This window comes from Arvicanthis niloticus, chromosome 22, assembly GCF_011762505.2.
Source record: "Arvicanthis niloticus isolate mArvNil1 chromosome 22, mArvNil1.pat.X, whole genome shotgun sequence".
NCBI classification, from domain to species: Eukaryota; Metazoa; Chordata; class Mammalia; order Rodentia; family Muridae; genus Arvicanthis; species Arvicanthis niloticus.
Window position 1 is genome coordinate 17,666,107 of NC_133429.1, and position 25,939 is coordinate 17,692,045.

Consider the following 25,939-nt stretch of genomic DNA (forward strand, 5'->3'; position numbering starts at 1 on the left):
TATTTACATGGTATGGTATATGGTATTTATAGGCAGCCTACTATTTTCCAGCATACCAGAACTTATTTTTAGCTGTCACTTAGCACCCACTGGTCATTGGTATAGCTGGGAGCTCTGCACTGCCAGTGGGATCCTGAGTAAACTGGCTCATTTTCAAGAAGTCTGAGAGCCAAGGCCCAAGGACCCAGGCCTGAATCTTGGCTCTATAACTTAAGCAAGTTAATAACATCCCAGGGCCGCTTTCCTCATCTTCAGAGGGGGTAACAACAGTACCTACTTCACTGGATGAAATCACTGACATCTGTAAAGTGTGAAGACAAGTTTCTACAGAAAATATTATGTTACAACAGATGAAATAATTCAAGAGGCAAAAATAAAACAAAAGCAAAGAAAGCCCAAAACACCAACCCCCCAAAACACGTTATGTTTATGCAACATAACATAAAACTTACCAAACTTACCAACTAGGTAATTGCTACTAGGCTGGTAAAGGAAGTAAGACCCAAGAGGATGAAGTGTTCAGAAAAGCTAGGATTGCTTACTGAAAAGATTGACAGAGATTGAGAGGAAACAGGAAAGAGTTCCATCACAGAGTAACAGCACAAATACAATCCCAAGGATAAAGGAGTTGAAAGGCTGGATTCATGGATAAAACTATGGACAGGCAAAGCTGGTCAGGGTTAAGTTGTGCAGATGTCATGCTGAAGTGATTGCTAAGCTGATGTGATGGTAACAGAGAAACACTGGTTTTTAAGAAAGGCATCAATGCTCAACTAGAGAAGCATCAGGAGCTCTGGTTCAAATTCTCCCTCTATCATTCCCTTGCTGAATGAACATTCTTGGAGAATTCACTTAATAAGTTACTAGACCAAGCTGTCTAATCCTTAGTTTTCTCTCACTGGTAAATAGAGCAAATCTTATGATATGGTGTGGTGTATCCAATCAAAATGTGAAGGCTTTGTAAATGACTGCTTTCCAAAAGTTAATTAAAACAAAACAAAACAAAACAAAACAAAACAAAACAACCGGAAAACATACTTCTTAGGGTCAGCAGAGAATCCTAACGCTTGCTTGTAAGTTAATCACATCTCTGAGAACCAAGAGGACTCAGCAAGCTGAATGGTTTGGGTATATTAGATGGATTTACATTGGTGAGTTGTAAGGCTAACTGTGCCTCTTTAGGGGCTTGGCTAAGTGGCAGATACATTACAGCAGAGACAGTGAGAGGGAGGGAGTTTTACAGGAACCAGCAAAGCCATCAATATTGACTCTGGGAAAGTGTGATTTATCAGTCCCTCAGGACTGAGCTGATTGTACCAATTGCTGTACTTATTTCCTTCCTTCCTGAGAGAAATCTTAGGAGGATGAGAGTAAATTAGCAGTCTAATAAACAAGGCAGCACAAAGTATCAGAACACTGGCTCCCTTTTATAAGAAATATAAATAATACAGCTATCCCTGTTTAAAGCTTCCCTATTATTGTAGAATTTCTAATAAAGACCAATCATATCAAAATCAGCATAAACACAGATTCCAGCCCCTCAGTTCTCTCGTGATTACAGGGGACCATGGAGAGGAACAAAATGAAGCAAAGTGAAGTAACACTCACCAACTTATGGAGTAAGTCATCTTTCTTACTGTACTGAGAAGAAAAAGTCCAACTCTTGATGGTTTCTGTCAGTTTCAACAGGATGCCTTGCTAAAGATTATGAATGACATTGTATAGGATTATTAATTAAATACACTCAAAGGGCAGAAAAACTAAACAACTGGACTTTTATCAGAAAAAGAGAAACCCCCCCATGCAGGTTATCATTCAGTCAGTGTGCTATAGCCCTCTCACTTATTCCTGCTTCTAGCTGTACAACAGCATGACCTACAATTGTACTTGCATTACATTCCCGGGTCCTTAAATAAGACTTATATTCAATATACTAAAATGAGAGCTGTAAATCTGATAATAAAAAAGTCCCTATGATGTAGCCCATTTATCATGGAAATATTAAAGGCTCCCTGTGTCAACATGATAATTATATTTATTTCAGAATGAAATTATAGTATAGTCTGCATTCTCAATATTAATATCATTTGGTTATAAAATACTAAAGCAGAAAGATATTTTAATTCTTTTATAAGAACTGTCATGTCAAAAGTTTTATTAACAAACCAATTAAATATGTAATTTACCTTCCCAGCTCTACTCCCTGAACATGGCAGTAAATGGAATTTATAAGCTTTTAGTGGTTCTATGTACCAGGTACTGCAAATATCCATGGAGACAAAGAACATAACTGCTGCTTCAAAGGACTTCATAGAGAAGCAAAGACAAACTGCAGCAATAAAATGAAATCATTCTGTAATATTTTATAAACTTATTAGCAACTCATTCTGACTCTACAATCTAAAGTTGTCCTTTTTGATACTTGCATGCTTAAGAATGATGGGAATTACAGAAAATGAAAACTTTAAATATTTTCTTACAGTCATTTTCTGAATAATTTGTGTTTGAAATCAGGTCAGGACTTCTAAACTTTCTGAAATGGCCCTAACCACATTCCTGCAATTTTGCATGTTTTTGTGCAAAAAGGCATTCTTAGCATTGACAATCATAGAATCAAAATACCAAGAAATTTTGAAAAAAGTTGACTATGTTCTACATCCTACAGGATCAAATATTCAGTTAAGATTTACCTCTTCATGTAAAAATAAACTAGCACAACAATCTCACTAGCACATAAACTGGCTTTTGTCTGCCCCTTCCCTCTCCCCCCTCTAAGACAGGGTCTTTCTATTATATAGTCCTTGCTGGCCTGAAATACCCTATATGGACTAGGTTGGCCTCAGATACCCACTTGCCTCTACCTCCTAAGTGCTAGGATTAAAGGTGTGTGACACTATGCCCCATAGCTTTTGATTTTAATACATGGTCAAACCATATGCACACAAGTATGTTAAAATAAATTTTGTTATGATTTATTATCAGAGAACATTTGATTTGTATACCTGTTTTATATACCTAGATATCTAAGGTTGCATAACAATTTCTTGAACAAAAAGAGGTCATGAGTAGATAAAGACTAAGGAGATCTAAGCTAGGGCAATTATGACTCAAGAAAAGATTTAGAGAAGCTTAGAAGATGTGCTGACTCCCTAAGTATATTCATTTACTTTGGTGATTAGTAGAGTATTTCTTTATGCAAGAACGGAGTCATCCTTGACAAACTTAATACAAGATATTAAATGTTTAGTCCAATCTTCAATCTGTGATTAGTCTCTCCCAACCTATTTGGAAAACATTATATCCAATTCCAAACAACTTGTAAGAGGGAGCTCTTGAGCGTGGACCAGAAGTTGGGATAGACACTTGCTGATCTTGCAGAGGTCTAATGAGTTGAGTCCAGGTAGATGTCCCCCTGCATCCAGGTCAGTGAAGCAGATGCTTCCATTTAAGCCCGTCCTACAGTCAAGCCTTTGGCTTGTGCCTTCTGTATTTCTGGGAACTTTATCATGTTCTACTTGGGAGAGTGGCTGGGGACAAGGGTTTATACATCTGCAGCAATATCTTGGCACATTGTTACACAATGGCACTTAACTATGGTAAATTTTTATATGCAAGCTTACAATAACCTCTCTGAGGTAGTTGCCCCATGGGAAGTGGCACTATTAGGAGGTGTGTCCTTGCTGGAATAGGTGTGTCCTTGTTGGAGGAAGTGTACCACTGTATAGGCTGGTGTTGAGGTCTCCTAGTGCTCAAGCTCTGCCCAGTGCAGAAGAGACCCTCCTCCTGGCTCCCTGTGGAAGACAGTCCCCTCCTGGCTATCTTCAGATCAAGACGTAGAACTCTCAGTTTATCCAGTGCCATGTCTGCCTGCACAACGCCATGCTTTTTGCCATGATGATAATGAACTAACCTCTGAAACTGTAAGCCAGCCCCAATTAACTGTTTTCTTTTATAAGAGTTATCATGGGCATGGTGTCTCTTCAGAGCAATGGTAACCCTAACTAAGACATTCCCACCCCCCCCACCCTGACCCCCAGACTCTGTAGGGCCATTGTGTGTGTGTGTGTTTGCCCAGTGGTAAAATGAATATCTATGTGGTATAAAGAGGAAACCTATTTAAACCATGCACCAAAATAACAATGAACCTCCAAGATGGCAGGATGACTAGCCAGTAAAGCATCTTGCTACCAAGAAGGAGCACCTGAGTTCAGTCCCCAGAACTCACAGTGGAAGGATTAAATGAACACAGCACTAAAGACAGAACTACCACCGGCAAATGTTTTAGTGTATTTCTTTGGTCCTCTAGACAATTTCAATACTTAAAATACATCTTATTTCTCAAATCATTTTAATTTCACTTCATATAAATTACACACACACACAGACACACACACAGAGACACACACACACAGAGACACAGACACAGACACAGACACAGACACAGACACAGACACACACACACACACACACACACACACACACACACACACACACACACAAACTTCCAGATGAGCAGTAAAGACTGACGTCCCTCTCATAGTTCTCTACTATCCATGAAATAAGAAATCTCCCGTGAGGAAGAACTGAACTCAGGCCGTGCGCATGCTAGGCGAGCAGTCCCACTGAGCTCCATCTGTGGCCCTAAAAGACAGCTGAAGTAATCTCTAAGGGAAAGAGCAGATGAAGCCATGAAACATGCGCATGCTTCTTACTTTCTGTAGGACTCTGGCGGGAGGAGGCTGAGGTCCCTCTGTTGTTGTTTCTGGTTTTGGTGACAAAGAAGAACATATTTCAAAATCTGTGTGTCCCAAATCTTGTAAGTACTGGTAAAGTGGAGAATTCTGAAAGAAACAGGAAATGAAGCAAATTTCAAGATCACTAATATTTCAAAAGTTTTGGGATCAAATTAAAAAATCACCCCTGAGTACCAGCTGAAGTCACATTTTCTCATGGCCTCTCCTATGAGAACTGGAATGATCTGTTACAGTAAAATGCCATTGAACACAATAAATCAACCTCAACCAACATGCAATACAAAGACCCAAAAAGGAAAAGTTCTAAACAGACACACATTTTTTTGAGTGAGCACTAGAAAAAAAAAAAAAAAGAACTCAGAATTAGAAATAGATTTCTTAAACATTTTTTTAATCCAAATTTTTAAAATAGGCAGTGCTGGCTATTGTTAACTGCTAAGAGGACCTACAGTGAAACAGTTATTATTAAAGCCAAGAAAACCCAAGTATATTCATTATAATATTATATGTAATGTTGTAGATAACACACCTTACTTTATTTAGCACTAATATGCATATTACCCATTATGGTTGACATTATAAGCAAAACTCAAGTTCCTTTAGGAAAAGCTATCACTCATATATTAGGCAATGTCAGATACAAGAATGGTTTAAAAAAAAAAACATGAGATTACAGTGGTTAAAAACACAAACATCTTATGATGGGAGTGATATAACACCCCCATATTCTCAGAATTAAGGAGGTTGAAGACCAGTCTGGATCATTTAAGATCTTGTCTCACAACAAAGAAAAAAAATTAAAATAAGGTAACTCTGGAAGCAAAGTTTAGGTTCAAAATCCAGCTCTTGACTGTTACTAGCTAAGTAATCTGTGGTAATTTACAAACTGCCGTGGGTACTTCAGTTGTCTCACCTAAAAAACAGGATACATATATTTAATGCAGAGAGATCCCTACACACCTTTAATTCCATGTTTGGGAGACAGAGGGGCAGAGAGAGACAGAAGCAGAGGCAGTATCTCTTGAGTTTTAAATGAGTCTACTCTACATAGTGAGACTACGTCTCAAAAACAAAACCAAACAACCTCCCCCCCCCCCCCCACACAAAACCAGGAAGCATTTAGAAGAGTTCCAGGCATATACCTTTTTGTAAGTTATACGAAAAGGGCATAGGTTAAGGGACAGATCCTGTCCCTGACCCCAAGTGTTTCCTCCAAGACTGAAACATTCTGCCCTGCAGGGACGTTCTTTAAGGAGGGAGGTAAACAACTTAAAATCTTCAGGACGTCCCTGAAACTGATCAAATTCACTAGGCCCCTTTCTGCCAGAGAATGAAATTAAAGCTGAGACTTTCTCTCAGGTAAATAAAGCTGAGCTACAAAGAAACTCTCAGACAAGCTAAGCTGCAAAGAACACCTTGAGATCAGACTTGTGGGAGAAACCAGCCGTGTTGTACGGAAGAGGTTTAAACCACCTAAAGCACCTGGAAAGGTCACTCTATGACCTGTTGAGTTGCCTGCAGACTGTGCAGTGTGCTCCAGGTTCCCAGCTTTGTGAGATATCACCAGTCCTGGGGGTGGGCTTTGGTGATGCAGCTGTCTTTGTGTCATTCCTGCTTCTGTAAGTGACCCCTCACCTATATTCCTGTAGCTCCAATAAAACTCACTGCTTCACTAAGTTGAATTTTAGTGGTATCTGTACTTCAGTCTGTCGTGGGTTCCATGTTTGGGGTGAATAGACACGTGTGTGGCTTCTCCCCAGAAAAAGTTTGTCACACAATACCAAGTCACCCCAATTCCACTAAACAGAAACATACTGTTACTATTAGATGAAAAATCTATTGAGAAACTTACCTTGGATCAGTAGCATACATTAACTGTAACCTTCTTTCTACCTTTTCTAAAGTAAAAATTGGGTAACATGTTTAAAAAGAAACCTCGAGGGGCTACAGAGATGGCTCAGTGGTTAGGAGTACTTACTGCTCTTACAGAGGACTTGATTTTTATTTCCAGAACCCCATATGCTGGCTAATAACCATGTGTAACTCCAGTGTAAGGGACTCCAATAAGCACATTCTCAAATACATACAAATCATCCATATACATAAAGTAATAAATCTTTAAAAATAAATAAACTTTAGGGGGGCAGAGAGATGGCTCAGCAGTTAAGAGCACTTGTGTTCTTGCAGAGGATCCAGGTTTGGTTCCCAGCACCTATCCTGGCAGTTCATAACTGTCCGTAACTAATTCCAGTTCTGGGGGATCTGACACCCTCTTCTCACCTCCAGAGGCACCAAGCATGCACTTGGTAAACAGACATTCATGTAAAATATCCATACACACAAAATAAACAAATCTTTATAAAGCCTTGATTCCATTCCATGAGATACCCAAATCTTCAAAAACAAACAAGACTATCAAAATCTGTCAATCAGTGTTAGAAACACAGCTACAAAACCAGCAACAGAGCTGTCAATCTAAACTAGGGAAGAGGGAAACAGACTCTCCAAAACACTCTAGTTTGTTCAGGAACAGCAAAGGGTTGAAATCTTGGGTGCTCATGTGCCATGGTGGACATCCTAGAGGGTCAGGGCAAGGAAAAGTTCTTAAGGGCCAAATGAACCACTGGTTTCATGGGGCAGATGGAAGGAGCTAATTTTTATTCATTGGAGCTCTGGCTGTTGCTAATGGAGGGTCTGTATAGAATTGACAGAACCAGAAAATTTAATTTCAGGGAATCTTCTCTATGACAGTGCCTGGGTTTGGCATAAGTGACTCATTTGCCACAGACAACTTTGACACAGCTGACTTTGTGGCTACATCCTAAGTATCTGACTTGTACTATCTCACTCAAAGTTCAATGGGGCATTCTCACTGTATCATTATTAGTGTTATTTCCTTATCTAGAAGATACAACAGATTCACTCAGCCAGAGATGGGACTGAATAAAGAATTTGACCACAAAGCCAACACTCTGAACTATTACAGTAAAGGGACACTGAGAAACATTCCCTTAGTTGTCTAAATCAGCCCGTCTCAACCTTTAGATGGCGACTCCTTTAGGAGTTGAATGACCCTTCTACAGGAGTTACCTAAGACCATAGGAAAACACAAATCTTTTTACTACAATTCAAAACAGAAGCAAAATTAGAATTATGAAGTAGCAATGAAGATAACTTTATGGTTGGGGCCACCACAAGATGAGGAACTGTGTTAAAGGGCTGCAGCATTAGAGAGGTTGAGAAGCACTGGTCTAAATGAAAAAGATACCAAAGAAGCTTACTTACAGCTTTATCCAAAGAAACCAGACAATTAAAGGACTGGATGAGGCATTATGCAAATAGGAGAGATGCCTTCCTTAGACTCAGTTTCCTTTGGATTTTATCCTTGAGTTCTGAGTGTGATGGAACCAGTGTGCAAGACTGGGAATATGAGACAAAGGCCTTTTCATTTCACCTTTAAGAAAAATATCTTAAACAGTATAAGGAAAAGGGTTTCTTATTTCTTTATTCAATTTTTAAGTTTCTGGAAGCACATACGGTTAATTTTCTTTGATACAGGGGCTTTGATGCAGCACTAGCTGGTGGGGCCCAGAACTCCCTAGTGCTAGAATATGAGCACGCACCATCACACTCACCTTCAGTTGCTTGCTGGCTTTGTAGTATGTGCTTTTTTTCTAAAGACAGGGTCTCCTGTAGCACAGACTGGCCTGAACTTGCTATAGAGGCAAGAATGACCTCGACCCTCCTGCTGTTTCTGGTCATTTGTGTGTTGGGAACAGAGCCCAGTGTTAGGCAAGCACTTTATCAACTAAGCTATAACCCCAACTTCTAAATGGTTTCTTTTAAAATCGCCTATAATGTTTACTGAAAGTGTGCTTTTCACGTTGAACTATGAGCCCTGCCCTGTGCTGACTTTAGGGTGCCAAAAGAACACTAGCTCATTTGTTTGGCTTGACCTTCTTGAAAAGTTTATATATTAAAAAAACAAAAGTAAAAAACAAAACCTCTAATTTGTTTTTAGAACCCTTTCTTCACAAGAACTCCAGGGACAAGAATAATAAATACGATGGATCAAAGTGAGGTTTCTCTAGCTTTGTAGGCCATATGGTCTCTGGGAGAAGAGTCAAGCCCACTGCTCCAGAGTGAAAGCAAGAGAAACAACGGACACATAAACCCGAGAGTGTGGTTATGACCCAATAAAGCTTTATACACAAGGAAGTCTGGAATTCCTACTGCTTTCATCTTACAGAATGGAATCATTTTGACACCTTTTCTGATAATTTATAAAAGGAAAGCCATTTTTTGTACAGAGGTCCTTATAAAAAATTGAGATGGAGAGACTCTGACCCAATGACCTTAATTTACTGCATCCTCTTCCAATTACAGCCTCTGCTGAGACCAGGTATTCTTCTGAGAAGAAGCTTGGAGGGTGGAGATAGGATACATCTACAGATGTAATCCCTAGAGTCTCCTATTATATATTTCATTTTTGAGGTTTTCTACTTGTGATTGGCAGTGGAAATCGTACCACTTCTGAACACAGACAAATCCAGATCCTGCGGGAGCACCAAGGCTCTTCCCTTTATGTTTATCATAGCATCCTACACTTCAGCTTTATTTTTACTTTTATGCTTCAATAACTTCTGAGCCAAAAGAAAATTTAAAATTTAAACAACAACACACAATTGAAAAGACAGTTTTTTTTTTTTTTTTTTTTTTTTTTTTTTGGTATAACTGAAATGTTAGCCAAGATGAACTTGCCTAGAAAGACCTTGTAGCATGGTTTAAAAACACAGAAGACATTTTAGTGAAATTATTATTTTACATTAATTTTTTAAAAAGATGTATTTTTAAATTTATGTATGTGTGTGTGCTTGCTTGGGTTTATATGTACCATCTAACTACAAAAACCCTCAGACACCAGAAGGGGCACTAGATGTCATGGAAGTGAAGTTATAGATGATTGCGAGCCACCATTTGGGTGCTGAGAACCAAACTCAGGTCCTCTGCAAGAAAAATAAGTACTTTCAGCCACTGAACCATCTTTCCAGCCCTACATTAATTCTTTAAAAGTGTTTGGGGCTAACATGCTCTTTTTGCTTCTTTTAAACTGCTAAATAATCTAGATATTAGTTGATAGCTCTCAAGAAAGCACATTCTCATCTCTTTTGGATCTCAAAATCAAGATCCCCACACTGCAAGCACTGTAACCATGAACTCACCGCAGCTGCAGTTACCTGTGCAAGATCAAGTCAACAAGGTGGGTCAACATTGGACAGGCAGCACTAACTGGACCCAGTGGGTTACTAACAACAACAAAGAAGACATAAAGGGGTTTGGGGTCTCTGGGGGAGGGAGAGGGTGAGTTGGGGTGTATATGATCAGGATACATTGTTTACATGTGAAAATATCAAAGAATAAAAGGTATTTTATTTAAAAAGAAAAAAATCAAGATCCTGTGAAGCCAAACACTATGGGACAAGCCTGTAATCCTAGCACTTGGGAGATAGAGGCTGGAGGAACATGGGTTCAAGGCTTTCCCTTACAACAAAGCAAGTTTGATGCTAATATGGGCTACATGAGACCCTGTTTCAAAAAACAAACAAACCAAAACCCCAAATAAACAATTTACCCCATCCTCAAATAAAAGAACCTTTATAGTTTTAAAAATTGAAGAACCCAAAGACCATATTCTGTTATATAGCTGTTTATTGACATTTATTGCATCATGAATTAGAAGTGAAATAAATTAGAAATTATAATATTTGTTTTACTTAAAAATAGCATAAACTCATCAGGAGTAATAATGTAAGCAATGTATTTAAATAAAAAAATTTCAAGTGAAAAAATAAGAGTAGACTGACATATTTGATAACATTCTTACTACAACTGGAGTAATAGAAGATGTGTAGAATCTTGTCTTTAAAATTTTTATTTCTTTTTATTTTATGTATTTTATCTGTATGTATGCTTGTGTACCACATGCATGCAGTGCCCATAAAGGCCAGAAGGTGGTGCTGGGTCCTGTAAAAGAGCAGAGTTTCAGGCAGTTGTGCTAGGAGTTAATTGGCTGCTTTTCCAGAGGTCCAGGGTTCTATTACCAGCACCCACATGGCAGCTTGCAAGTATCTATACCTCCAGTTCCAAGGGATGCAACCCCTTTTCACGGATATGCATGTAAGCAAAACACCAATGCACATAAAATAAAAATAAGTAAGTTTAAAGAAAACTTTGGTCATTCAATATAAAGTGCACTTTTTTTTAATGACAAGGTAGGATTCCCTCCCTAATGCAACCGTCCTAATCACTATTATTTAGGTTTGGGGCCAGTAGGTCTAAGAAACAATTAAATGTATGGACAGGTCTATTTTTCATATAATGAGCATTACTACACACTAATAGTAACTTTGGAAAGGAGGCATGTAAATGGATTGTTACAGCATAACTCTTTTCTTTGGTTTAAGCAAAACAGAATTACGAATGTTTTGGTTGTTTTGTGAAAAGAAAACATTAACACTGGACTCAAAGTATAATTCTTAAGTCTTGAAGTGAATCACTGTTGCCAAAAGAAATATGAGAAAACTCAGACACAGCATGTGGGAGCTCCTCCTCAGGAAATCCTTGTGGTTCACTGTTCCTGTAAATCCTAGCTGACAGAAACACACACCACAGCACCAGAAAGAATTCCGCTAAGGGAGGAAAAGAGCCGAGAGTTTTGGGTTGTGCTAAGGGTTTTTTTGGTGGTTGAAGCATATTTTTGCAATAAAAATAAAAGCAGACAAGAAAGCTCTAATTTTTTTGTTGTTGAACAAAAAGTTCAAGAAAATGGCTCATTGAGGTCTTCTCCTTAGGGCACTTCATGGTGTCTCCCACCCCTGTGCCCCACTTTCAGATATTAGGTCCTATCCAACCAATGTCTCTGTAAAGTCTGAAGCATTCATTTAATGTGGTATTGTTTTTTATTTAATAGTCTATGATAACATTCTATAAAAAGTATCAATGCCGTTATTTTAAAACTAAGTTTAGTTCAAAAATGGACAGGCTGGATAAAATACTTTCCTTATTAAATTATCTCTTGTAATGTGCTTCAAACACAACAGAACCAGATATAAATTTCAGGTCTAGTGCTGGAGAACTCTTCTAATAAGTGGTATAGGCACCCAGGGGGAAGAAAACTTGAAGACAAACTATAAATCTGTTGGAGGCGACACAACTGAAGAGCTGTTTTACAGAATGACCAACCACACTGGCTGAAAGCACCATGGCCGGAGGAACTGGCAATGGTCTTTGCCTCCTATAATGATGTCTTTCTATTATTAGCTTTGCAGCACTGCATCTCATGGTATGCCATATGCAAGAGCCTCCCAAGGACAGAAACAGGGAGTAAACCCTATTCCTGGAACCACATGTCTCCATGGAGATGGCTCATACTGGAAGTGAGCCTATTTCAGTTTTCAGAGTGCTTGGATTACAGGTGTGCACCACCATGGGTAGCAAGAAGGTAAGTTTCTTTACAGAACTGTCATGACCTCACTTTAACTTTGAAACTTGAGGCTTGCAAGAATTCTAGCTGAGCTAAAGAACTAGTAGATTACTTCTCCTTGAATTTCATATACTTTAAGTGAATTTTGGTTATTAGAAGACACCTGTTGGAGTATCAAGCCAAGAAATGTGCATCCCACTAACTGGCCATAGATAGAAACTTGGAAAAGCAGGTGTCTAAGTAAACTCTGCCTCCTTCAGAAATGGCTCCTTCCTGGGTGACTTCCTTTATACTGACATGAAAAATACTCCCAGTGTCCATGGACTCAGCTCTCTATAGCCATAGATTTCACTCCCGTGAATTTAAACAACCATGGGGAGGTGATACTTAGAAGACAAACTAGTATCTGTTTGCAAAATTGTTACCTTTTTCTTGTCATCGCCTTAACAAGTATGCAACATTTACATTATATAATGTGCATAAGTGCCCAGACAAGGTATGAAGTACACTGGAGCATATATACAGGGTACATGCGAACACCATCTCATTTTGTATAAGAGACTCCAGCATCTGTTGACTTTGCTATCTATGGGAAGGATCAAGGCTTCATGGAATCAACCCTCCACAATTGTGCTGATTGGTCAGGGCTTATTAAAACTTTTTCCACTTGTGTTCCATTTACATTTGATCAAGACATATAATTTGCTTATTCTTATATATTTGTTTTATTGCTTTGCTATTTTTAAATTAAAATCTTAACCAAAAGACACAAAATGAGAAATAACTGTTTAGCCAACCCTCAGCACTTAGCCTTTTTCTTTCAAAATGAAATAGACATTCTTTAGCTTGGGATGCTTTTCCTCAAAATGTAGTAAATATTTATGGATGTGTGAATGGCTTTTGAAATGTTTATACAAAATGGAATGTACTTCATTCATTTTTCTGCACCTGGCTCTCTTCACTTACTACGCTGTGGAGATCTTTCTGTATCAGGAATGATCTTCTACTTATTTCTTTTAGGTGTTCTCACAGCACTTCATTCCTGCCATCACCTAGCCAGCCTCCTACTGCTGGGTGAAAAGAAATTAATGACTTTAAAATCAAAGCAAAATGTGGTAGTGGTACATGCCTGTAATCCCTACACTTGGAGGTGAAAGAGGGAGGTTATAGCAGAAGGTGACTGACAACAGAAAAACAGGGACTGTACCTACACTTCTGGTTTCAACAATTCCATATTGAACAATGGTGATGTTTACTGAAACATGAAACCCCGGCAAAGCAACAGTTAGAGGAGAAAACAGCAAGTTAGAAGTAACTTTGAGCCATATGTAATCATGCATGAGTGCACTGCCAGCACTTGGGAGACACATAAGGGGAAGGCTCTAGATTTTAGGGTCAGAATAGGCTCCAGGGAGATCCTAATTAGAAAACCCAAGGGCTGGGGAGGAGGTGGGGAGGAGCCTGAGTGATAGATAGCCAATGTTAATTACATAGCCTTAACTACTAGCCATTGGGAGAGTTAGCCTACTGAACATATAAATTCAATTTTTTAGAAAACAAATATAGTGGCAGACCTATGTCAGACACAGGGGCTGGAGAGATGGCTCAGTGGTTAACACAGGGGCTGGAGAGATGGCTCAGTGATTAACACAGGGGGTTGGAGAGACAGCTCAGTGGTTAAAGGCACTTGTTGCTCTAACAGAACCTGGGTTTGGTTTAAAAGCACCTACAAGTGGCTTACAAGGTACCTTCTGATTTCGATGGGAACCAGACATGCACATAGAGCATAGACATACATGCAGGGAAATATTCATAAATGTAAAAATCAAATAAATAAATCTAAATAATAAAAGAGAAATCTGGCAACATGTATCACTGGCAAGGGTGTGGGAAACAGATACCTTTATATACTGTAAGTAAAGGGAGGAAAATACAAACATATATATCCACTGACCTACCACTTCTAATACTAGGTGTCAAGCCTTTATATTCCTGTATTATTTGAATTAATATATATAATATTATATTTCATATTATATATAATACATTCAAGTAATTCTTGAAAACAATGAACTCAGTGTAAGCCCTATTGATAAAAAAGTATCAGTATCCAATTGTTACTTTAACAAATGAACAAAATCAACTTGTGCTGTTTTCCATACCAAAACTAATGATTTAATGCATTATATATATCTTTATTGTTGGATTTGGCAAAATGCTAACTACTGTCAGATGTTAAGTTACTAGGGCTTGCCAGTCTATATTATACACAAGATTAACAGGAAAGCTGACACACTAGAGGCCACTACCGCGGTGTGAGGAACAAAGCATTGGCATAGAGACCTGCATCTGCAAGATCTGGGAAGGAACTCTGTGTGCAGGCTTCCTACCTACAGAAATCTCTGCTCATCCTGCTTCAGAGGCTCATGAGCGATTTCTAGCCCATTATGGAACTCACCAAATTACTAACTTTTCTTTTCAAATGTTTATTAACTTACGTGTGGTCCAAAGTCAGTCAGCCATATTTTCAGAAGTTTCTACCATGCCAACAGTATAACAACCATATAACAGCCTGATTTTAAAATGAAAGCTTTAAGGAAAAGGCACTGACAGTTAAAAGGATTTGATGGGCAACTGACTGCCTGCAAACCACAATTTATTTCTTGTTTTAAAACATTAAATCTTTGATCACACATTTGTAAAGTAAAGTAATGTCATGGCATGGTAAAACAGGCCTGTAGTTCCCAGACAGTCAGTAGGCTGAGGTGGGGGATCACTCAAGCCCAGGGTTTGACACCAGCTGAGGTAACATGTTGAGGAGCTTTCTTAAAAAGCAGACAAGCCAAAGGTCTGATTGTGACATCACATACAAGATGGATATTCTTTGGGGAGGTTGTTGACAACGGAAAAGGTAAATGCCTTCGTTTGCTACGACTTATTCCAGCCAGGCTAACGTCAGAATACATGGATGTGCGGAGGACTGTCACTGTCACACCAAGACTATCACTACCACATCATGCAATCAGTTTCTAAAATGTCAAATGAGGACTTTACTTAAAGAGTCAAAATTCAAATCAACAATCAACAAGCTATACAATGAAAAATAAGTTTCTTTCCCTATAGAAACCAGTATCCACTTGCTTGTTTTTAACCCAGTAAATGTCTGTAACTCTAAAATGAACTACACACTACCTTTCAACTCTTAAAGCACTGGGAAATATGGGCTAGTATCCTGCAAGATTAAAAATTTAAAACAATAGGAAATATTTGTTGGAGCTTACATATTTTAGCACAACTTCTAAAATACCACTAATTCCAAAGGCCCCAAATCAAAGCACTTAATTGCTCTGTAACATCAACAGAGACAAAAACTAATGGCAGAATTTAAAAATATTAAAAGAGCACATAAAACATAGTCCGACTAAACTACTCACAGACAGCATAGTTTTAAGCTTTCCAGTTTCCTCGCTGAAATATTTACTGCCTCTTGTCCATATTCTTTCTGCTGCTGCAGACTGGCTTCTCTGATTCCCACTTGTTTCTCCAGAGCTACAGTACAAAATGGCCACTGGACTGGAGGGCGTGTCTGTCATTACTAAGCATTTTTCTATCAGAAGCCGTGCTTTGAAAAAAAAAAACCTGACCATCATTTTAGTACTCTTACTCAGCAATACTGAGTGTGGGGCTTGAAAATGCCTTCAAAGGGTGTTAGCTAACACTAGTGTTATTTCAAGTTCATTTATACACCAGTAGAGCAGGCAAGACACAGATTCACACATCTACTTGGCTGCCGGCTTCTAAACATTTTCACTGAAATGAACAGCATCAATTAATCTTATGTGAGATACTACAGGCAGAAAGTTTTTAAAAGGAGTAATTTTCAGCCCTTTGTGTATAGTAACAATGTTAATACTACCTAAATCAAAAACAAAATAAACGTATCATACAAACTCATCAGAAAGGAGAAAGCTGGCTTTTTGTAGCTTATAGCTTAACTGACTGAAAAAGACAGTCAACAGTGAATTGTTCTTAACCAAGAGGAGCGCTAGCAAAGGTGGGCTGTGGTCTTCCCTGGCCTTGACAGCACGAAGCTGCTTCCATAGCTGTAGAAACCTGCCTGGCTGGTGCTATATGCTTGGGCAGGCACTTACAACTATCATTTCCAGTTGATCTTTCTTTGGAAAAGGCCAAAATGTCAAGCATATTCAATCTAACACTATGCGAGAAGAACATGCAGATATCATTAAAATGAAATCTGGAGGTTAAGAGACCATATCAACTTTATACTCCCTTTCCTTGCCTACTCCAAAGTTGAAAAATACCACCACCACCAACAACAACGGCACAAAAGAGATTCTCTGTATTCTTCCATTGATCTATTTTCTGGGAGGAGTGGTGCTGGTGAGCATGTGAGTGCCATGGTGTGTATGTGATGGTCAGAAGACAACCTTTGGGAATCCATGTCAACTTCCATCATGTGGACTCAAACTCAGGTGGCCAGGCTTCCTGATGAATCATCTTGCCAGTCCTCCCTGAGGTTTTTAAGCCCGCTCTGTAGTTCTTTTTTTTTTTTTTTTTTTTTTTTTTTTTTTGTTTGTTTGTTTTGTTTTTCGAGACAGGGTTTTTCTGTGTAGCCCTGGCTGTCCTGGAACTCACTCTGTAGACCAGGCTGGCCTCGAACTCAGAAATCCACCTGCCTCTGCCTCCCAAGTGCTGGGATTAAAGGCGTGCGCCACCACCGCCTGGCCGCTCTGTAGTTCTTAAAGAGATGAAGGAAACCTTTCTCTCAAAATGACTATCCCATCTAAGAAAGCCAGAGGCACCAGGAACAGAGGTGCATGCCTACAGTCTCAGCACTTTGTGGGTGGAGGCGGCAGGAGGATCAGGAGTTCGAAGAATTTCTTGTATACATATGTAGAGTTCAAGGATAGCCTGTCATTAAACAAACAGACAGACAGACAGACAGATAGACAAACAAATAAACCAACCACTAAAGCAAAGCAAGATATGCTGAAGTAGAAGGTCCATTTTCAATAAAGGTTTTAAATCATATGAGATTAAAGGTTGTGGCTCAGCCAGGACGATTCCCCTAGTAAGATATAGATGGTGATATTCTACCAGCTATACTGACTGCAATGCATATTTAAATACAGGATGTCTTCAAATGTCCTATTTCAAATTCAAGATAGTGATCACTTCGGTTTACTTCTCTGTGGTGGGTCTAGCACCCTGGAGTCCCAATGAATACTAGTGGCAATACTCAGAAAGTCCAGGGACGAAAGATTTATTAATATACTACCTGTAACTTAGACCTCTTCACTCCTACATCCTTAAGGCAGTTTTACTTCTGGGAACTTGGGGGAACACTTGGAACAAAGCTAGAGAAAGCTAGGACTAAACCTGGGGTTCTAGCCTAGACCATTAGTAGACTCTCTTCATGTAGTTTCTAGCTGGTACAAGTTTCCAAAAGCCCAATCGCATTTACTCAATCCACCAGATACCTTCAGAGGTCTTAGAACAGAAGAAATATTTCGTACTATAGAATCACCTGGCATAAAGGACAGTCTTACTATAACTGGGAGATAGGCATTGGACAAATAAGTGATTCATTTAGAATCTTATTGCTAATGAACGTAAGTCAGCTTCTTAACCCAGATTCTTTCAACCATGCTTTGTAAGAAATGAAAGAATGTAAGGTTAAGTGGATGAAGTAACATGGTAGTCATAAAAATAATGCAGGCAAGCACAGGAGTGTGGCACAAGCCTAGAGATAGTCTGAGCAACTGAGTCAGTGGAGCTCTTGAACCCGGGACTTTGAGGAAGCACAGTGAGAGCCTGTGTAAGAACAAACCCCAAAATGTAAACACCGCATAAATCATAGCTCCAGGCAGCGGGCTTACATATTAATAGAGGCCTCCGGCTATGGAGAAGGGCTGGCGTAGGGCTGAGTGGTAGGATGCTGGGGGAACACGCATGAGGCCACTGGTCATATCGACAGGACCACACACCATCAAAAACTGGTCACTTTTCTCAAATGTCTAAATTTTAAAAATAAATCAATACATCTCTATTTGAGCCCAGAGAATATGTAATGAAGTAAAAAAAATCATAGAAGCAAACAGGGAAAAGATAGACTTGCTCTCCAACATTAATTTTTTTCAATTTTATTAAAATTTTTTAAAATTTTGTAAATTACATATATAAAATTTCTTCTGATATAACTGGTGATAAGCTAAGTTAGTTTCAGTGGTCTGCCTTTTATGACATTGGGCTGTGACTTACGAGTACTGATAGTCTTTTATTAACAGTGGTAAAAGTACCAATGTTGCCAAGCTTCTCAGCTACTATTTGGAACTAGATTTTTTTTTCATAATAGGATTTAGGGCATTATGTTCTATAAACTGAAATGTTACATCTATTTATTCCAGATAGCTAACTCCATCAACAAATGCCCAAGTCCATATGCATGCACTTCCTTCCATTAGTGGTTTCTCAGAGCAACAATGTAAGCAGGGAGGAAGTCCCAATAACATTCTGTACCAAGCCCTTCGTTCGTTAAAGACGGATAAGAGCTTTTAAAAGTATGAAGAAAGCAGCTTTACTCAAGTAAGAGAGGGGCTTTTAAGTGACTTCACACATGTAATGTGGGAGGTGCTTCTGAAAGTCAGTCCCCCCTTCTCATTTGGCTGAGGACAAATGGGACTGTGCCAGTAAACAGCAAACCTTTTACAATCTATGTGAAGCATTAAAGGTGTAGGTGAGAGAAAGATTAAGATTACAAGGTGAAAAATGATCTTTTCAGTCAAGATAAAGGGGAAAAGGAAGAAGAAAGTCAACAAACACAGAAAAGCATTTGACAAGGGTCAACCAGACAATTACATTCTGAAGAGTAAAGATTTGATGGCAATACAAAAGGTTCCTCAAGCTGAGCATGACAGAATATACCACTAATCCCAGCACTCAGGAAGCTGAGGCCAGAGGATCACAAGCTTAGAAACAGCCTGGGCTAAAACTGATCTTTTGGGTATAAAGGTCTTATTTTCTTATCAAGGAGCAGCAGGGTTTGACATCGAATGGAATCACTAAAACTTTCTGTAATTAAATTACTGTATGAAAATGGAGCCAGGTGTGATAGCACACACCTGTAAACCCAGGACTTGGGAGGCTGAGACAAGAGGATCTCAAGTTCATAGGCCAGCCTATGGTATAGTGACCAAGATTCTGTCTCGAAAGAAAAATAAGAAATCAAGAAAGACTAAAATCAGAACTTTAATGCATTTCTAAGGTGACTAGAGAATAATATCTCTAAATATCTTAGTTAATGATGTAGTAACAACCATTTTGGTATTTCAGTATTTATTTTGCATTTTATTCCTGTCCGATACGATGCCTGACCATCAGTTTCTGAATATTTTTTTTCTTTCTGGTACTGAATATAAGCCCTATATATGCTAATAAGCAAGTACTCCACCACAGCATCTTTTAGATTGGGCTCTGCTGCTGTTTAGTCGCTGGCTGAAGATTGTCCTTAGGTTAGGGGGAGCCCCCAAATTCTCTGCCCTAAGTGGTAGAAGGTTCTGATTAAAACAAACAATGTTAAGGCTGGGCATAGTAGCTCAGGCCTTTAGTCTCAGTACTAGGAAGGCAAAGACAGGAGGATCTTTGTAAGCTTAAGGACAGCCAGGAATATATAGTGAGACCCTGCTATGGTCTCATATATGACACACAGAAACAAACAAACAAACCCCTTAGAGAAGGAGGCTCCACTGAAAGGTATTAACTATGGAGGTACACTGGAATGTAGCCCTGAAGGACTGAAGGCACTCAGATTCTTGGCGGAGGATTGGGAAGCAGGCCTGAGAAATCTCCTGTTTCCTTCTTTCTTCAGTGCCTCTTTTAGACCATCTTTCAGATCATGAAGACTCACACCTGAGCCAGGGATGATAGAAATCACAGTAAAATTCACTAATAACTCAGGAAATGTAAATTAGAACAAGATACTTTAAGAAGAGGGTGACATGGTGGCATGGGTTGAGTTTCATTGTTCCTCTAAAGGACCTGAGTTTGGTCCCCAGCATTGCCAGGTGGCTCACAATCACTCCCAGGGGATGCAATGTCTCTGGTCTCTGTCCCCACATACCACACATATACACATAATTAAAAATATTAAAAAACTAAATCTTGGGAAGATACCTTAAGAGTAAAAACGGATTAAGAGGTAGAAAGGTTAGCAGTCAAAGGTGCATGAGAGTGGTGAGCTGGCCCTGCCCCTTACCGGCTGCAGCACTCAGGAGAGCAGGCCAAGAACTTTGCCTGGGCAGCACAGTAGGGCTGGGCCTTGGTGGGGGGTGTGGAGGTGAGCCCCACAACCCCACACCTGTGGTAGTCAGAGCTAGCCTTGAAGAAATGAGAGCCTTGGAGCTACCCCTGCCTCTCACCAGCTCTAACACGAGGGAGCACTGGCCCTGACCCTCGCCTAGGCAACACAGTGAAACTGGTCCTGATGGTGAAGGAGTGGGTGAGCTAGCCCAAAATTGTGAGAGCTGGGGAGCTGACCCAGGAGGCTGGGTTGTGGGTAAGCTGCCCCAAGGGCACAAGAGCAGAAGAACTGACCCTACCTCCTGCCAATGGCATCACTGGATGACCAGCCAGAGCAGTGCTGGAGAGCTTGCACTGTGCAGCAGATAAGGGAGAGCCAGTGAGCTGACCAGCTCAGCTGCCACTCAGATCCAGGGCTTTGAGTTGGCCCACCCCAAAATCTACATCATCTGTGAACTGTTGGGGTGTGTGAAAGGGCTGGTCCTGCTGATCTAAAGTTGCAGGATCTCCATGACACAGGGCAGCAACAGGATAACGGGGAAGAATCCTGGCAAGGATCTGATATTGATGGTGTCACAGAAGCCAGAGACCTTGAACCAAACCAATGACATTGCAATGAACATGCAAGTTGAGATGTATGGAAAAAGAGGTATACTGTGGAGCATACTGTGACACACTACAGCTACCATGATGAGATGTTTTCTATGTTTGTTTTGTGTTTGTGTGTTTTTTATTTTGGGGAGAGGGGATGAGGAGATAGATGAGTGGGATTAGGGTACATGATGTGAAACTCACAAAGAATCAATAAAAAGTTTTTCAAAAGGATGTTCTTGGGATACTTTTCAAAACTAAACCTTTTTTATTTTAATGTGGTATGAGCCTCTCTGGTAAAGTCTGTGACATGTATGAGCTGGACTTCTGATTCTGAAATATCATTAGAGTGCACAGTATTATACCAAATACACAAAAACCACTGACAAGCTTTCCCAGGGGAGGAGAGGCTGGGCCTCTGGCTGATGTAGTAGTCTGGCTTATTGTGCCTCCAGTGCACCTCTGGTATTCCAGCATACCTCTTGTATCACAGACACGGGTAAGCTACGCTTGACACTGACGAATCTTGCTGCTAAACTGGATCTAAATTTGCACTCTCCCAGTTGGGGGTATCTGTCAGAGATCTGGCAGGTGGAGGGAGAACAGGGCTTCACATTCTCTCCCTCTCTTGGCTTTTTTGAGATAGGGTTCCACTACAAAGTTCAGGCTGGCCTCAAATGTGCAATCCTCCTGTCTGTGTCCCTAGAGCTAGGCATTGCAGGCTTACACCATCACACTGCTCTCTGCTTCCTTATGCTCAAGTATTGTTTGTTTTATGAGGACTGCAACAGTGATCTGTACTGATCTGTACAATGAGCTAACTACTGATTTCTAACATAAAATTTCCTTGGGGATAGATAGGCTCTTGTTTACAGTTGATATAGATGGAAAATGCACATCTCTCATTTCAAGGGGTTAAAAGATCATTTATTCTGGGGCTGGAGAGATGGCTCTGTGGGTAAAGCTATCCCACATCTGAGAATTCATATAAAGTAGGAATATTATCTCATGCTTGTAGTTTGAGAGATGGAGAGATTGAAGGAAGAGACAAGAAACTCCTGAGGCTGATGGGCTAGCTAGCCTGGCATCCACAGTATCGAATAACATGATACTTCTGCCTCAAACAAGTGGGAAGGTAAGAACCTATAACCAATTTGTCCTCTGACCTATGTTGTGGCACGATGCACACATAAACTAATGCACATGAATGCCTGCAATGCACATCTACATATATACTCATACATCATATACACATATACAGAATACTCATAAAAGAGGTAATTTATTCTGGAGCCAAATGCCAGTGATGGTGGCAGGAGAACATGAATGTGGGTTACCCCAAACACTAGGTTTCAGCATGGCAACAGTTTCATGAAGTGCTTACAGTAATAGAATAATGGGTATTCTTGATCTGGATCTCTGCTATTGGCCTCAGACACTGTCTGATGCCATTCTTGGCCTTTGAGTTGGTGGAAGCTAGGGGTCTATTTAAACATTCCCAATAGATTTATCTAATAACCACAAGGGTGTTGTGTCACACACAGAGATGGGCAAGAAATGGTTATCTAGAAGGCCAAAGACAGCCCAAGATAAAGCTGACTCCCAACCTGTAAGATTCTAGTTCTCTACGGTCAGTCAGATGGTCTTGTAGAATGTTAGCACATGTGTAGCTTTTCTTTTCTGGGCACTTTGTTTCACACTGCTATAGTACTGAGTATCTACAAACAGGGCTCATTAGCAAAATCTGAATGCAATTCGTTGGCTGAGTGAGAGTCAAATCACATCTGGCAAGGAAACATGTGTCTAACAAGTTTTCTGCTCAGTAGAGTTTAACTAGGAACCATGCACAGCCTAGGTCAGCCAGCCTGAGTCCTGGGTGAGGAGCTCCTGGTAGTGTTTGGGGTCTTAGGAACCCCAAAACCACGGGTAGCTCACATATTCTTTAAGACCTGCTTTGAGACCTGGATTAGTTTTTCCTTGGACACCCTGCAACAATTTTAAAAGCTGAACATACTCTAGAACAGACTTATGGCCAGTGGTGGCTGAGTGAACATTGAACCAGGCTTGCAGTGTCCTAGGAAAAACCTTTCAACTTGTTGGTTGTGAATTCAATAAGGCATAGCTCATTGCTTTTGAATACATTGGTGGTGCTGTAACGTGTTCTGGACAATCAATGAAACCTACAATTCAAAATTTGAATACTGCTTTTGCAGAAAATTTTAGCTAACATTTTTATGGTATCCAAAGAGGTGACACTTGTATTTTTAAAAAGCCCAATGGTCCAGAATTAAATATCTGTAAAAACTGGTTTGGAGGAAACAAAAGCCTAACCACTAGTCCAACCGACTTCTTTAAAAATCATAGTTATATGCCAACAGGTCATTGGTTAGAAGGTCATACTTTACAGAATCCTACAGATTACAGATGCTGTGGGCCTATACCACCCGGTCTGATAAAGGGATGAATCTTCTTTAAGGTTTGGCCTTTCCGCTATTTTGAATTTCTGCACAAGAGCCCAATGGCCACAGATTTCTCTGCTGTTTACTGTCTCCTATTCAAGTGAATTTATTTCTGCAATTGAAATCATGAAGAAGCAACAGCTGTACCCCTGAAGCAACTGACAGGATTATTTGTTGGGCTAATCTTTTAGTTTAGTATTGGTAAAGGTTGTCTTTGTATTATTCAAATGTTGACTTCTGTACAGCAGAGAGCTGAGTGCTGGCCAGGCTTTGGTATTGTTATTACACACCTCCATCACCTTGTGATTGGGTTAATAAAAAGCTGACAACCAATAGCTGAGCAGGAGAGGAAAGGTGGGACTTCCGGGTGAAGACAGGGCTCTGGGGGAAGAATCAGGCACAGGGATTTTGGCAGTGTGGCACGGAGATGGAAAGAACAGATGCCAGGACTGAAGGAGAGGTAACAGGCCACAAAGCAGACGTGGACTAGCATCACTCGGTTTAGAGCTAGCTGGTGGGTAGCCAACTAAGGCCTCAGCTATAATAAATAATATGCCTCTTTGCCATTATTCAGGAGCTGGCAGGTCAGACACAGTATGGCAATAATTATCACTCTAAACTAATTAGAGAATACATGTTAACTTGTGCCATTTCTTTTAGTGCTTAATTTTTAGTTAATTAATTAATATATTTATTTATTTTGGTTTTCGAGACTTAGTTTAGTATTGGTAAGGGATGGGTGTCATGGGTAATGGTCTTTCTCCATGTGTCTCTCAGACTTGTAATTCTAACCCTAACAGTTTTGATCAATATCCACCTGTACTCCTTTACCACCTCCATCCCAGCTGGATTTAGGTAGTAGGAAAACCTACAAAGCAGCCATTGACTACACTCTTCCACCTACAGCCACAACTCCTATAGGTATTTTCTTCTCTTTTAACGTGAACTTTGTGTTCCAAAAATACTTTTTCCCCTTAGCCTTTAGGTCTATGGGATGTCATAACTTCCTGTCAAACAAAGCCAATAACTAATTCTTTGAACAGTCTATGTAAGAATCTGGAACTCTATAGAACATAAAAAAGAAGCCTGGTGGTGGTGTTGCATTGGGGAGGCATAGGCAGGTGGATCTCTGTGACAGCCAGGCTACACAAAGAAACCCTGTCTCAAAATAAATAAATAGCTAGATATAAAAACAACAATTACGAACTATATTTAAATGATCGAACTAAAACAATAACTTTACATGATAAGCTGAAATTTATGGAATATAAAAAGAAAAGACAAATAAAAACAATACATAATAAGTTCTATGTGGTCTAGTCTCATAAATGTGTCTAAGAGACTAAGGAGTTACTCCTAAAAACAAAAGCTGGCTAGTCATGGTAGTGTATGCCTTTCATTGCAGCACTTGGGAGGAAAGCAGAGACAGGAGAGCACTGTCAGTCTGGGGCCAGCCTGGGCTATATGACAGCTTCTAGGCCAGCCTGGGCTATATGACAGCTTCTAGGCCAGCCAGCAACACAGTGAGACGCTGTCTCAAAACAGACAGTTGAATGTGGTGATACACACATGCAATCTTGGCATGATGTAGAGGCAGGATGAATCCCACCAATTCAAAGTCAACCTGGGCTACACTTCTAAACTCTGTCTCAAAATAAGAAAGGGGTAAAAAGTGTTAACCTGGATCTAGGTCAATTAGCTAGAAAATTCTAATAATACCTGCTGAACGCTTATAACGTGGCAGGTCTAAGCAACTGTTAGAGTCAAGAGTCAGTCCCTTAGTATCCACCATTACTCTCCAAAGTAGATTTTAGTATTTTGGAGACTATTGAGAAACTTGAAGCTGAGATAAGTGACTTGCTCAAAGTCAGATTAACTAATAAATGGCTGAAATAGAACATCCTGCTTCAAAATCTACTATTTTCAATTATAATATCTCACAAAAGAAAAAAAGTATAAAATGATCACTATAAAGCAAACAGACTGACAGAATGTATTTGTTGAGATCTGGTCTTTCGCTATGTATTATAATGCTAATACAAGCTCTGGTTACCTCAGGAACGAGAGAATCCTCATATACACCAAGTGATGCTATGTGACCTTGCTCCTTAACTGAGAACTATTGGTAGGCTTAAGATGCTGACAGTGTATAGCTGGGCAGAAGAGAGGTAGGTGAGGGTTTGGTTCCTAGGCTTAGGGTCTGAGGAGAGAGGTGAGAGAGAAGGTAGAGAGAGGGAGAAGATGTTATGGGGTAGGGGCTCATGAGAACTGGTCATGAGGGCTGGCCAGTCCGAGTAAGAGCAGCCCAGGTGGAACATGTCAAGTCACATCTC

The 25,939-nt window shown here is 39.8% G+C and overlaps 1 protein-coding gene across 4 annotated transcripts in view; it reads right to left on the bottom strand.

The window, feature by feature from the left end:
• The window catches only part of Vezt (vezatin, adherens junctions transmembrane protein), a 60,468-nt gene that overhangs the window by 29,569 nt on the left and 4,960 nt on the right, over nt 1–25,939 (bottom strand). For all 4 annotated transcript variants that reach the window (XM_076920021.1, XM_076920020.1, XM_076920023.1 and 1 more), the window contains exons 2-3: nt 4,713–4,841; nt 1,609–1,698 (exon numbers count right to left, since the gene is read on the bottom strand). In XM_076920021.1, coding sequence (XP_076776136.1) covers nt 1,609–1,698; nt 4,713–4,841 — 219 coding nt within the window. The remainder of the gene's footprint in view (nt 1–1,608; nt 1,699–4,712; nt 4,842–25,939) is intronic.